The following is a 13,926-nucleotide window of genomic DNA, read 5'->3' as shown; positions in this document are numbered from 1 at the left end:
ACATGAATCTCTAACTCCCCAGGTAGCTGCCTATGCTGGATTCCCTGAAGTCATTTGAATATGAATTGTACTTTCTTTACTCCACCCTTTTTATATTGAACTATATTTACAATTAAATTATTCTATAATTTTTAGGACAAAGTATTATGAATTATCAATAGGAGCCTGCCATTTCATCAGTGATTGCATCTTGTGCTTTGATGCAACAATTTCTGGGTTTTTCTATTCTTTTCTTTTTGGTTTATGCAAGAGCAAATTAATATTGCAATTATGGTATGGTTTTCTTGCAATCCACTTCTATTGTCAGTGTGTATGATGGATTGTATTAGCAGCAACTTAGCAGTATATAATAAATCAACCCTGAACTATATAATTGTATGTGCAGCACCTTGACAGTTTGTGGTTGACTCATAATAATCCTGTTAAGATATTTAAATGTGTAGAAAAGCGTGCTAGATGTCTTCCTTAGCCACCATACATCGGAAATGGATGATGTATGAGCAAACAAAAATTTGCTATGAACTGTTCTCATGTTGCTAGGTCAGCAGCAGTCAGTGACTGTTATATTATTCAGGTAAGAACATTGACGGATTCAAAATACTAATTTCAAGTGCCATTTTAGAAATTGAACGAGTATAGAGCTTAATAGAAAATGGGATAAATAATTCTGTCGTAATGAAATAAATTTAAAATCTTTCTGTATATCAAAATATATAGTTCATGCATATACAAGGATTGCATGGCCCTTGCCAAAAACATCAGACTCTGTTATGCTTCATGCTAAACTTGGTTAAAATGTTGTTGGGTTAGGCTTATAAATTGATGGGATTTCAGTTTGATATTTGTAAATCTAGTTCAGTTATGGATTCTTCTCTCCAATTAATTGCAATTGCTTTATTTTTTTCTCTCATCTTTCTCTGCAATGGGGGTCTCCGAGGGAAAAAAAGTAGCAAATTTAGCAAGAGTAGAGAAGCTCCTGAACCATCCGGCGCATGGCCAATCATTGGCCACCTCCACCTATTAGGTGGTGCTGATAAGCTTCTTCACCAAACACTTGGATTAATGGCCGATAAGTATGGGCCAGCATTCAATATTCGCATAGGCAGCCATTGCGCCTTTGTGGTTGCTAGTAGCGAATTGGCGAAGGAATGCTTCACTATAAATGACAAAGATGTTGCCTCGCGTCCCACTACAGCAGCAACGAAGCACATGTGCTATAACCATGCTGTGTTTGGTTTTGCACCACACAGCTCTCACTGGCGTGAAATGCGAAAGATAGTAATGCTTGAACTTCTTTCAAACCGGCGACTTGAGATGGTTAAGCATGTCCAGAATTCTGAAGTCAACTTGGGGATAAAGAAGCTTTATCATCTGTGGGCTGAAAATAACTGCCTTCCAGTGCTTGTTGAGCTTAAACAGTGGTTTGAGGATCTGACACTTAATGTGATTGTTCGAGTGGTGGCTGGAAAGCGTTATACTGGTTCCTCTGATGATGATGGTGCAAGACGTTGCCAGAATGCAATTTCTAAATTCTTTCACTTGATGGGTATTTTTGTGGTTTCAGATGCACTTCCATTTCTTCAATGGTTGGATCTGGAAGGGCATCAGAGGGCAATGAAGAAGACAGCCAAGGACTTGGATGCTGTACTTGAAGGTTGGCTGACAGAGCATCGTCAAAAGAGAGTTTCAGTTTTAGGAGAGGCTAAGACTGAGGGTGAACAGGATTTCATTGACGTTATGCTGTCACTTGAGGAGAAAGGCCATCTGTCAGGTTTTATATATGATGCGGACACAAGTATCAAGTCTACCTGTTTGGTGTGTCCAATTCACATTTACATGTGCATTTTCTTTTTTATTAAAGATCTTGAAATTCATTCAAGGATCTAGTGATTGGCCTTTGTATTTACAGATATGAATCTTATCTTTTTGTAAATTGCAGGCTCTTATTGCTGGTGCCAGTGACACAACTACAACTACACTAACATGGGCCATCTCGTTGCTTTTGAATAATAAGTCAGCATTAAAGAAGGCACGAGAAGAATTGGACCTCCATGTTGGCCCTGAACGTCAAGTTGATGAATCGGACCTCAAAAGCCTTGTGTACATTCAAGCCATAATCAAGGAAACTCTTCGTCTATACCCTGTTGCCCCTCTCATACCCCGGGAATTTACGAAAGATTGCACCATAGCTGGGTATCATGTCCCGGCCGGCACTCGATTATTAGTAAATGCATGGAAGATTCAGAGGGATCCGAGGTATTGGACAAACCCATCAGCCTTTCAACCAGAGAGATTTCTCACAAGCCATGCGAATGTTGATGTGAGAGGTCAACACCACGAGCTCATTCCTTTTGGCTCCGGCAGACGATCATGCCCAGGTGCAGCATTTGCGCTCCATGCTCTTCACCTGACGCTTGCTAGGTTCCTTCATGCGTTTGATTTGGCTACCACAATGGATAAGCCTGTTGACATGACGGAGACGCCGGGAACAACTTTACCTAAAGCAACCCCTTTAGATGTTCTTCTTTCCCCTCGTCTCCCTGCAGAACTCTACAGCTGTTGAAGTTTAAAGTTTGGAGATGCAATAATGAGGATGGATTTTGGAGCTGATTGAAACAGGTTATACTTTTGATTGTACTTTGTATTGGGTCATATAATTTAGCCTTGGAGGTTGTATTGTCAAATTAACTTGGATTCATCTTTTCTGAGTTTTTTTAAGCTGAAACAAATAAACAGCAGCCCTTTCCCTTGCACTTTTTTTCTTTTTGCATTTCGTAGACTCATAGCAAAAGGAGGACACCAAATTTAATTCTGTTCCGTACTTCTCTTATAGTTGAAAAGTGTTTGTCCTTGTAACAAAAAAAAAAAATGTTGGTCCGGTCGGATTTTGATCAGTCTGGGCTCATGTATTTAGATATATGCTAGGCCTTCAATTTTGAGAACATTGGGCTTTTAAGAGTGTTGCGCTTTCCTCTATTATGGGCTTTTTCTTTTAAATGGCCGAAGCCATTTTGTCCCATCAGGCGTGCAACTTCTCTTCTTAGCTTTTGAGAGTTTTGGACTTTTGTGCCTGGCACAACCATATCAAATTGTCTATAATGCCCTTTCTTTTATCCATGTTCTCAAAACACCTTTTCTAATTTTTTCTCCCCTACCAATGATGACTTTGCCCGTTTATTCTTCATCTACAGTACAAATATAGCTAATCAGATGAAGGATAATGGGCACTGATTTGATGGTCTCTTTCCTTTTGTCGTGCTTCATTAAGAACAGAGCAAAGTTTCGGTTAAATCTTCTAAATTGACAGAAATCCCACGCCTGTACATCTCATATTGAAAGATGGATTTGAATCTGCACTTAATTGTGATTGTTGGGTTCATTTCTTTAATTTTTCTCTGCTTTTCGTTGGCTACAAGGGTAAGAATTACCAGGAGTAATTGCAGGCAAGCGCCAGAACCAGCTGGTGCATGGCCAATTATAGGCCATCTTCATCTATTAGGCGGTGATGATCAGCTGCTTCACCAAAAGCTCGGAATGATGGCCGATAAGTATGGGCCAGCCTATAGTATCCGCCTTGGCAATCGCCCTGTTTTTGTGGCTTCTAGTAGTGAAGTGGCAGAGGAATGCTTCACCATTTATGACAGAGCTTTTGCTTCTCGTCCTTCAACATCAGCTACAAAGCACATGTGCTATAATGATGCGGTGTTTGGGTTTGCACCCTATAGCACTTACTGGCGTGAAATGCGAAAGATAGTTGTGCTTGAACTTCTTTCAAACCGTAGACTAGAGATAGTAAAAAATGTCCAGGCTTCTGAAGTTGATAAGGGGATAAATAAGCTTTATGGTCTTTGGGCTAAAAATACTTGCCTTCCGTTGCTTGTCAAAATTAACCAGTGGTTCGATGATCTGACGCTTAATGTGATTGTTGGAATGGTGGCTGGGAAACGTTTTGCTGGCGGCTCTGATGACGGTGAGGCCGGATGGTGCCAAAAGACTATTTCTGAGTTCTTCCACTTGATGGGTGTATTTGTGATTTCAGATGCAGTTCCATTTCTATGGTGGTTGGATTTGCAGGGACATGAGAAGGCAATGAAGAATACAGCCAAGTACTTTGATGCAATACTTGAAGGTTGGGTGGATGAGCATCGCCGAACGAGAGCTGCTTCAGGATCAGGAGAGTTCAAGGCTGAAGGTGAACAAGACTTTATTGACGTAATGTTGACGCTTGAGGAGGAAGGACAACTCTCCAATTTTCCTTATGATTCAAATACTATTATCAAATCTACCATTCTGGTATGTCAATACAATATAAACAATTAGGCGTAGAACCAATCTAGGATTGTTTAAAGAATACTAATTTCTTGCAAGTTTCTTGCAGGCTGTTATTGCTGCAGCCGCCGACACCACGGCAACGATGCTTACATGGGCTATCTCATTACTCATGAATCATCGCTGGGCATTAAAAAAGGCTCAACAGGAATTAGATTTTCACGTGGGCGTTGAACGTCAAGTGGATGGATCAGATCTTAAAAAACTCATATTTCTTCAAGCAATAGTCAAGGAAACCCTCCGGGTATATCCTGTCGCTCCACTTTCAGGACCCCGGGAAGCCCTAGAAGATTGCACCATAGCTGGTTATCATGTAAAGGCTGGAACTCGTTTGCTGGTAAATGTATGGAAGATTCAAAGAGATCCCAAATTGTGGACCAATCCACTGTCCTTCCAACCGGAGAGATTTCTAACAAGTCATGTGAATGTTGATGTTAGAGGTCAAAATTTTGAGCTACTTCCTTTTGGTTCTGGTAGACGAGCATGCCCAGGTACATCATTTGCGCTCCATGCTCTTCATTTTACACTTGCTAGACTCCTTCATTCATTTGATTTGGCGACCCCTATGGATCAGCCTGTTGACATGACTGAGGGAACTGGTATAACTCTACCAAAAGCAAACCCAGTAGAGGTTCTTCTTTCCCCACGTTTACCAGGCAAACTCTATAGCAGTTGAAGCAAAAACAATAACAATAGCCTCGTTGCTGTATGTTTTACTGTTATGTGTTTTATTTTGTTGTAATCTGGTGTTTATGGTTAAGCCGTAATTTCAGGGTATTAAATTGATTGTGCTAATGTAAGGAAAAAAAAAAAAAGGGTGCTTCGATATGTAAAGATTTAACAATTGCAAATTTAAGGTCTTGCCTTTCTGGTTGTGGGCTTTACTTTGTGGAAACTGAACCTTCAAGAGCTGTATTTTTTCATTGATTACCTTAATGCTTACATAGAGTTAATTAGAAAATGTGAAGGACAAAGCAAAGAACCAAAAAAATAAAAGATTACAGCCATAACTAGTTTATAATTTATGCATGCTTACAATTAAACCCAGATTGCTCAAACCTATGCTTTGGTTTCAGGAATGAAAAAAAAAAGTAGAATTGAAAAACAAAATAAAATATTTGTTGTTTTCCTGTTCAATTTGATAAAACTGTGGCTGAAACTTTGAAAACAAAATGGTACATTTACTTTTTATTTATTAGTTGGTGAAGATTGTACGTTTTCTTACAATAATGATTATAATCACTTTCATTAGATTCATTTAATTATTTATTAGATTGTGAAGATTGTAAGTTTTCTTATAATAATAATATTAATCACTCTCGTTAGGCTGATTTTATATGATGAAACGAAAACTGTTATTAAAAAAAACAAAAGTTTTAACATATTTAAAAAAATTTTGCTATTTTAAATTCATCTTTGTCTTTTCAGTGGATTATGATGTTGGCTGACTGATTCTTGCCTGCACTCATTGAAGTGAATCTCTTTTCGTCTCCATAGCGAATTATCATGGATCTAAATTTGCAATTATTTGCGATTATTGGCTTCTTCTCTTCAATTTTTCTTTACTCAGTACTTCTCAGAAGGACAAAGATTACTACAACTTGCAATGCTAGAAATGCCCCTGAACCAATTGGTTCATGGCCAATAATCGGCCACCTCCACATGCTACTTGGTGGTGCCTATAAGCTTCTTCACCAAAAGCTTGGAATTATGACTGATAAATATGGACCAGCCTTCTGTATCCGCCTTGGAAGCCGCTGTGCTTTTGTGGTGGCCAGTAAGGAAGTGGCAAAAGAATGCTTCACCACTAATGACAGGGCCTTGGCTTCCCGTCCTACAACAGCAGCAACAAAACACATGTGTTATAACAATACAGTGTTTGGTTTCGCTCCCTACAGCCCCCACTGGCGGGAAATGCGGAAGATAGTAATGCTTGAACTTCTCTCTAACAGTCAACTTGAAATAATCAAGAATGTACAGGCTCTTGTAGTTAATGCAGGGATAAGAAAGCTTTATAGTCTATGGGCAGCAAATAATAATAAGCTGCCTGTGCTTGTTGAACTTAAACAGTGGTCACAATATATTACATTTGATGTGATTGTTAGATTGGTGGCTGGAAAATGTTATGATGATGGTGAGGCAAGACGGTGTCAGGATTTGATTTCTGAGTTCTTTCGCTTGATGGGTGTTTTTGTGGTTTCCGATGCATTTCCATTTTTATGGTGGTTGGATTTTCAGGGACATAAAAGAGCAATGAAAAAGACAGCCAAGGACTTAGATGCAGTACTTGCAAGTTGGCTAGAAGAGCATCGACAAAGGAGAATTTCAGGAAATGTCAAGGCTGAAAATGAGCAGGATTTCATTGACAGGATGTTATCAGCCGAGGAGAAGGGACATCTCTCAGGTTTTCCATATGATGCAGATACTAGCATCAAGTCTACCTGTCTGGTATGACACACACACACACACACACACACACACACACAAATAACATTTCTTTTTCCTTGCAATTCGGGATCCTTATCAGTTGCATTAACAGGCTGACAAGTAATCACCATGCTTGTCACAAATTGTATTGCAGGCTGTTATAACCGGTGCTAGTGATGCCACAGCAACGACATTGGCATGGGCTATTTCGTTGCTTCTCAACAATCCCCATGCATTAAAGAAGGCACAGGAGGAGTTAGATTTCCAGGTAGGAACACAACGTTTAGTGAACGAGTCAGACATTAAAAATCTTGCGTATCTTCAAGCTGTAATCAAGGAAACCCTTCGTCTATATCCTGTAGCTCCACTCTCAGGGCCCAGAGAAGCCATGGAGGATTGCACAATAGCAGGTTATCATGTTCCAGCTGGCACTCGCTTGATTCTGAATGTATGGAAGATCCAAAGGGATCCAAAGGGATCCAAAGGTTTGGACAAAGCCATTAGATTTTGAACCAGAGAGATTTCTCACAAGCCATGTGGATATTGATTTTAGGTGTCAGCAGTTTGAGCTCATACCATTTGGTTCTGGCAGACGATCATGCCCAGGTGTATCATTTGCACTCCAAGCCCTTCACCTGACACTTGGTAGACTTCTCCAAGCATTTGATTTGACAATCTCCATGGATCAACCTATTGATATGACTGCCAGGTCTGGAATGAATACACCAAAAGCAACCCCATTACATGTTCTCCTTTCTCCACGCCTCCCTGCCAAACTCTATTGCTAATGATCTCTCCCTCTGATAAACGATAAGTGTGTTTGGTATTTTTTTTCTTTTTTTTTTTTTTTTTTTTTTTTTTTGGAATAAACACTCCAAAAACAAGTGTGTTTAGTAGTTAAGCAGTATGTTGCCTAAAAAAATAGCAGTGATTAATCACTTGGTTTATTACATCTATCTGGGTCTAGTATCGAAGAGGAAACAAACCATGCGAAGCAGCGATTCCGTTTCAAAGAGAAAAGAGTCGAAGAAAAGACATGTCGGATGAAAAGTTTTCCTATGGATCTAACCCGCCATGATGCAAACTATATAAACTATTTCTTAGAGTAATAAAACTCGCCATACGAGATATAGAACAATCCATACACTAAGTTGGAGACTAAAAATTGCTATGTAAAACGAAAAATTCGAAAAGATTTTTCCACAAATCAATTAGAAATGTTGTTTAAGTAAATTTATAAATAATGTTATCATCAACAATACAAATGGCAAACATTTCATGGCCCAGGTGTTTCCGGCACTAGGATAGTGCTTTCTTCTTTTGGGATTTATCCGTTACATCTTATCCATAAAAATAATTGAATAAACGGGGACCGCTGTCACAATAAAACAGAAGTCCAGTTTCCACTATCCACCACACCAACACTACCATGGTTTTGCTTCTACAATACCTTGGTCTCACTGCCATACTTCTGTTTTGTTACTATCTCCTGAGAAGGTCTCAATCTAGGAAGGCCAGAGCAGCACCAGAAGCTGGTGATTCGTGGCCTATTATAGGTCACCTACACTTATTAGCTGGACGTGAGCTTCCCCACAAAGTATTAGCAGCCTTAGCTGATAAATATGGACCTATCTTCACCATCAGGATTGGGATATACCCAGCTTTGGTAGTCAGTAGCTGGGAGTTGGCTAAGGAACTATTCACAGTCAACGACCCTACTGTATCCTCCCGCCCCAAACTCACGGGGGCGAAGCTTCTAGGCTACAATTATGCCAATTTTGGATTCTCCCCTTATGGCGAGTACTGGCGAGAAATGCGCAAAATAACAGCCTTAGAGCTACTCTCTAACCGGAAGCTTGAGCTACTAAAACATATTAGAGCCTCTGAAGTAGAGGGCTCAATAAAAGATTTGTACAAGTTTTGGACAAAGGACAAAGATGAGAGAAACCAAGTTAAGGTTGAAATGAAGAGATTCTTTAATGACATAAATATGAATGTAATTCTCAGGATGGTTGCAGGAAAGAGGTACTTTGGTGCTATTGCTGGGGCTGATGTGAAAGTGGCAGAGCGATTTCAAAAGGCAATGAGGCAGTTCTTTCAGTTGGCAGGAGTATTTGTATTAAGGGATGCTCTTCCATTTCTTGGATGGTTGGATTTTGGTGGATATGAGAAATCCATGAAAAGAACTGCCAAAGAATTTGACAGTATTGTTGGAGAATGGTTAGAGGAACATTACAGGAAGAGAAACACTAACGGAGAGCAAGACTTCATGGATATTTTGCTGTCTGTTCTTGATGGTGTTGATCTTGCCTGTTATGATGCTGATACAGTTAGGAAAGCCACAGCCATGGTAATTAAAGATTCAATACAAAATTTTCTCACCTACTATTTATGATGATAATTCGAACTTGTATTGTAGACTCTTATTGCAGGAGGCACCGATACCACAACCGTAACTGTCACATGGGGGCTAGCACTATTGTTGAACCATCCAATTGCACTGAAAAAGGCCCAAGAAGAAATAGACATTCAAGTTGGAAAAGAAAGATTAGTGAATGAAGCAGACATGAGCAAGCTTGTATATCTTCAGGCAATAGTGAAGGAGATGATGAGGTTGTATCCAGCCGGGCCACTCTCAGGGCAACGAGAATTCACCCAAGCTTGCACCATAGGTGGTTTCCATGTCCCAAAAGGTACTCGTCTTATTCTTAATATTTACAAGATCCATAGAGATCCAAGGGTTTGGTCAAACCCAAAGGAATTTGAACCAGAGAGATTTCTGAACACACACAAGGACATTGATGTCAAGGGTCAGAATTTTGAGCTTATTCCATTTGGTGCTGGTAGAAGGGCATGCCCTGGAATGAATTTTGGCATCTTAATGAGTCAATTATTGCTAGCAAGTTTACTGCAGGCATTTGAGATCTCAGCTCCATTAAATGCACCTGTTGACATGACAGAATCTGCTGGATTAACAAACAGCAAAGCCGCCCCTCTTGGAGTTCTAGTCAAACCTCGCTTACCTGCTCATCTCTATGAATAGAAATATTATAGAATCCTAATTTAATGCTTTGTATGTTGAAATCATACGGGCTAAAGCGTAAAGCTAAGAATTTGATATGTTATGTTTGGTTTGCTGGACATGTATATATTTCCCTTTTTGCCTATTTTCTTTGATAAGAAGAGGGAAAATTGTATAGTAGAATGATAATCTAATAAAAATAAAAACACCTCAAGTAGATGATTATGGCGATTGAATAAGACCGAACAGAACAAGTGCTATACAATAGTTTAGCCATGACTAAAAATAAATTTCCATTTCGTGGTATTTATTATTTATTCAGTTCCATGTATACAAATCTAAAAATTTCTTAGCCAAAGAATAATAAAGGAAAGAAATAATGGTGATGGAGATTTGTTTATTTATACTCTTTAATTATTAAGCATTCCACAGATATTAATGGCCAGTGAATAAATCAATATATATCGGTCCACAAAAAAGAAATCCTATAAATATGTATAATTTTTAATAATTTTATTCATTAACCCAACTTTCGTATTCCATGCATCTGAGTTAGCCATAGAACAGGACTTGTCCATACATCAAAAAACACAAACAAAGGTATGAACAGAGATTAAGCAGTACATAGATACCACGTAATTGAAACTAGAATGGAATTATTCAAATAAAACAAATACTGAAAACTATCGGTGGCTGCCATATAAAGAAAGGGACTTGGCTGATTATAAATCTTTAGAAGATCCATACAGATCCAAAGAATTGGCCTGACCCATTGCAGTTTAAACCGGAGCGGTTTCTTACTAGTCACAAGGATATTGATGTTAGAGTTCAGAACTTTGAACTGATCCATTTGGAAGTGGCAGAAGAGCTTTGCGCTGGAACAGCTTTTGGCCTGCAAATGGTTCACATAGCAATGGCTAGATTTCTACAGGCTTTTGAGATTTCCAATCCTACAAATGAACCGATTCAAAAGACTGAAAGTCCGGGACTAACAAACCTTAAAGCCACCCGCTTGAAGTTCTTCTGTCACCTCGCCTACCTCCTGGCCTTTATTAGTCCTTCTGTCACCTCGCCTCACATCGCCTACACTTGGTAGACTTCTCCAAGCATTTGATTTGGCAACCTCCATGGATCAGCCTATTGATATGCATACACCAAAAGCAACCCCATTACATATTCTCCTTTCTCCACGCCTCCCTACCAAACTCTATTGCTAATGATCTCTTTTTTTATATGTTCATTACCAACATTTCTTCTTTTCGTATTGAATTCTGAACCTGGAAATTTTTTTATCGAATGGTGAAACTTCTAATTAAAAGATAATCCTAGACGATAAGTGTGTTTGGTATGTCATTTTTTTTTTTTTTTTTTTTTTGGGAATAAACAAAAAAAAAAAAAAAAAAGGTAGTTAAATCGCTGGGTTTAGTGTCGAGGAGGAGACGAACCATGGTAAGTAGCGAGCCAGTTTAAAGTGAAAAGAGTCCGAGAAACGACATGTCGGATGGGAAGTTTTCCTATGGGTCTGACCCGCGTGTAACTCAACCGACATGACGCAAATTATATAAACTATTTATTAGAGTGATAAAACTCGCCTATGCGAGATATATAAATATACCAATCCATACACTAATTTGGAGGCTAAAAAATTGCTATGGAAATTGAAAATTCGAAAAGATTGGTCACGAGTCTATTTAAACTTAACATTATATATCAAAATGTGATTTATTAATAAAATTTGAATGGCGAAATTAAATATTTATTGATAAATTTTATTTTGTTAGCACAACTTAAATTTTGATATTTGGAGTGGAATTTTTCAAATTTCATAGTCTTTATCATAATATAATTTAATTTCACCCCTTATTGATTCAAAATCACCTCTATGATCTATCCATATGTCATGCCCAACAATGTATTGTACCATATCCCGTAGCTAAAAAGTTCATTGATGTTTATATATGAATCCTTATTTGGTCTTGTTTTCTGCTTATCTTTTTTTTATCTTTTTTAAAAATATAATAATGAGATCGACTTGTATAGATTGAATTTATAATTTAATATATAGACCAAAATAATGAAAATATGAATTTTTGTAAAAATGAAAATATTTCTAGATAAATATGAACAATTTTTTAAAATGTTTATTTTTATATTGGTTTGTCCATAAATTCAATGTTGATAAGTATAATCCAGTAATACTATCTTAGTTATCGTATTTGCATAAGAAATTTGAAAAAAAGCAAGTTTTTCTTTATTAATCTTAATATTTTTTGCATTTAGCTCCAGCGTTCAAGTCCTCTTTAATAAATTGATAATCATATTAGTTTGACTCTACTGGCAAGTTAGTAGTGTCTGAAAGTAGAAAATCTCATCCATTATATAATTTTCTCCATTACTTGTTGAAGAATGGTTAGAGGAACATTACAGGAAGAGAAACACTAACGGAGAGCAAGACTTCATGGATATTTTGCTGTCTGTTCTTGATGGTGCTGATCTTGCCTGTTATGATGCTGATACAGTTAGGAAAGCCACAGCCATGGTAATTAAAGATTCAATGCAAAATTTTCTCACATAATATTGTTTAAGATGATAATTTTTTTACCTAATATATCGTCCACGTCAGCTTTTTATCAAGGTCTAACCCGAAATTTACTAAGAGTTATTTTATTATTACATAATTAAAATTCAGATTCTTTTTCTTTTTTACAATGAGTACAGTAAAGTAAGTTAATACTAACTTAAGGGACCATGGGTGAAACTAAACCCTCTTTCTGACCTATGACTTTTGAAAAGACAATCTAAACTCCAAGCTTTGGAGCAACTTTGGACTTTAGGAGACACGGCCTACAGCAATATGGCCCATTCTGGTTCACAATCTAGGCCCATTTGAAATATTAAGGTTCATGAATTTGCGTTAATGATATTTTGGGCCCATCACCCTACCTAATCAAACATGATAATTATATAGTAATTTTTACTACTAATTAGTAGTTTTTATTTACAACTACAATTTTAGTATCTTATATTAAAATATTTCGTACTTTTTATTTATAAATACTTTATAAATATAAATAAAGCATTTCGTACTTTTTATTGAAACTGAAAAGGTTGTAGCTGAAGATGAACAAGACAAATATTGATGTGGTGGCAAATTCTATTTGATAACCTTCTCCCTTATTTTAGTTCCAAGCAAATTAAACCCTTAAATTTAATATTTGCCCTTGTAATTTGCATCTGATGATATTAATGAATCTAACACGCAATGCCTTAAATTTAATTAATATTTTTTTATTTATATAACATATTAAAATAATATACATATTATTTATGATAATTTAATAAAATAATTATAGCTTTAATGGTCATCTTACATTGCAATAATAATCATTATCATTTTTTTTTATTTAATGGGTCGAAAGAATATTGTAGGTTATACATGTTTGGTCTTCTCAATTATGTGATGAGTGGGAGGTCTTGAATTCGAATCATCTCAACTACAGTTATTTTCACTAATTTGATGAGCGACAGATAGAGGTAATTTTCATGGTAGAGAACTTGAATCCTTACTTCTCATCCCATATATATATATTATAAAACATGAGAAAACCAATAACACCATACCTAATTAGCAACCATTATTAAAAATTTTGCCAAAAAATAAATAGTGCCCTAAATTTAACTATAGAGACATAGCCATCATAGAGTTTACATTTAATGATATTTGATGAATCTTGTACGCACAAAACAATCAAGCTTCTATCTTTAACATTTCAAATCTGGCAGTTGCGATGAGAGCTAGCGATGATTGGATGAACACAAACAGGTTGAATTTTCTGTTTTTCCTTTAATCTAAATTGCGACAGATTAAACTTGCGTAAGTCGTTTTTGTTTTCCTTTTTAACTCCTAAAACCTAACGCAACTTTTCGTATTCCATGCGTGCGAGTTAATCATAGAACACGACTTGTCCATACATCGAACAAAAACACAAACAAAGGTATGAACGGAAATTAAGCAATACATACTTACATAGATACCACGTAATTGAAACTGAAGTTTATTTTTTTGTTTAACACATTAATTTTATTTTTTGAATATTTTATATTGAAATAAAAAATATATTGTAAGATATATAATTCTTAATCTAATC

The 13,926-nt window shown here is 36.9% G+C and overlaps 4 protein-coding genes across 4 annotated transcripts; all 4 read left to right on the top strand.

Annotated features, from left to right (window-relative positions):
- The first annotated feature begins 745 nt into the window (after positions 1-745).
- On the top strand, positions 746-2,789 carry LOC105633710 (xanthotoxin 5-hydroxylase CYP82C4). Its single transcript, XM_012216349.4, has 2 exons — positions 746-1,815; positions 1,940-2,789. Exons 1-2 carry the CDS (start codon positions 823-825, stop codon positions 2,561-2,563), a joined length of 1,617 nt encoding a protein of 538 aa, XP_012071739.2. The 5' UTR covers positions 746-822; the 3' UTR covers positions 2,564-2,789.
- A 364-nt stretch (positions 2,790-3,153) lies between these two features.
- Positions 3,154-5,224, top strand: LOC105633711 (xanthotoxin 5-hydroxylase CYP82C4). The gene is made up of 2 exons (XM_012216350.4): positions 3,154-4,293; positions 4,379-5,224. Exons 1-2 carry the CDS (start codon positions 3,340-3,342, stop codon positions 5,003-5,005), a joined length of 1,581 nt encoding a protein of 526 aa, XP_012071740.1. The 5' UTR covers positions 3,154-3,339; the 3' UTR covers positions 5,006-5,224.
- A 137-nt stretch (positions 5,225-5,361) lies between these two features.
- LOC105633712 (xanthotoxin 5-hydroxylase CYP82C4) lies at positions 5,362-7,712 on the top strand. Its single transcript, XM_089725898.1, is given in 3 exon segments — positions 5,362-6,777; positions 6,911-7,222; positions 7,224-7,712. Coding segments are annotated over 3 exon segments (1,575 nt in total). The 5' UTR covers positions 5,362-5,835; the 3' UTR covers positions 7,545-7,712.
- Positions 7,713-8,010: 298 nt separating this feature from the next.
- Positions 8,011-10,009, top strand: LOC110008670 (strychnine-10-hydroxylase). Its single transcript, XM_020679129.2, has 2 exons — positions 8,011-9,106; positions 9,176-10,009. The coding sequence occupies exons 1-2, from the start codon at positions 8,186-8,188 to the stop codon at positions 9,797-9,799; spliced, it is 1,545 nt and encodes a 514-aa protein (XP_020534788.1). The 5' UTR covers positions 8,011-8,185; the 3' UTR covers positions 9,800-10,009.
- The last annotated feature ends 3,917 nt before the right edge of the window (positions 10,010-13,926 follow it).

The sequence above is a fragment of the Jatropha curcas genome, chromosome 9, assembly GCF_041381405.1.
Source record: "Jatropha curcas cultivar XTBG-Jc1 chromosome 9, XTBG_Jcur_1.0, whole genome shotgun sequence".
NCBI classification, from domain to species: domain Eukaryota; kingdom Viridiplantae; phylum Streptophyta; class Magnoliopsida; order Malpighiales; family Euphorbiaceae; genus Jatropha; species Jatropha curcas.
Note: the sequence above shows the minus strand (reverse complement) of the source record. Positions and strands in the feature narration are given on the sequence as shown.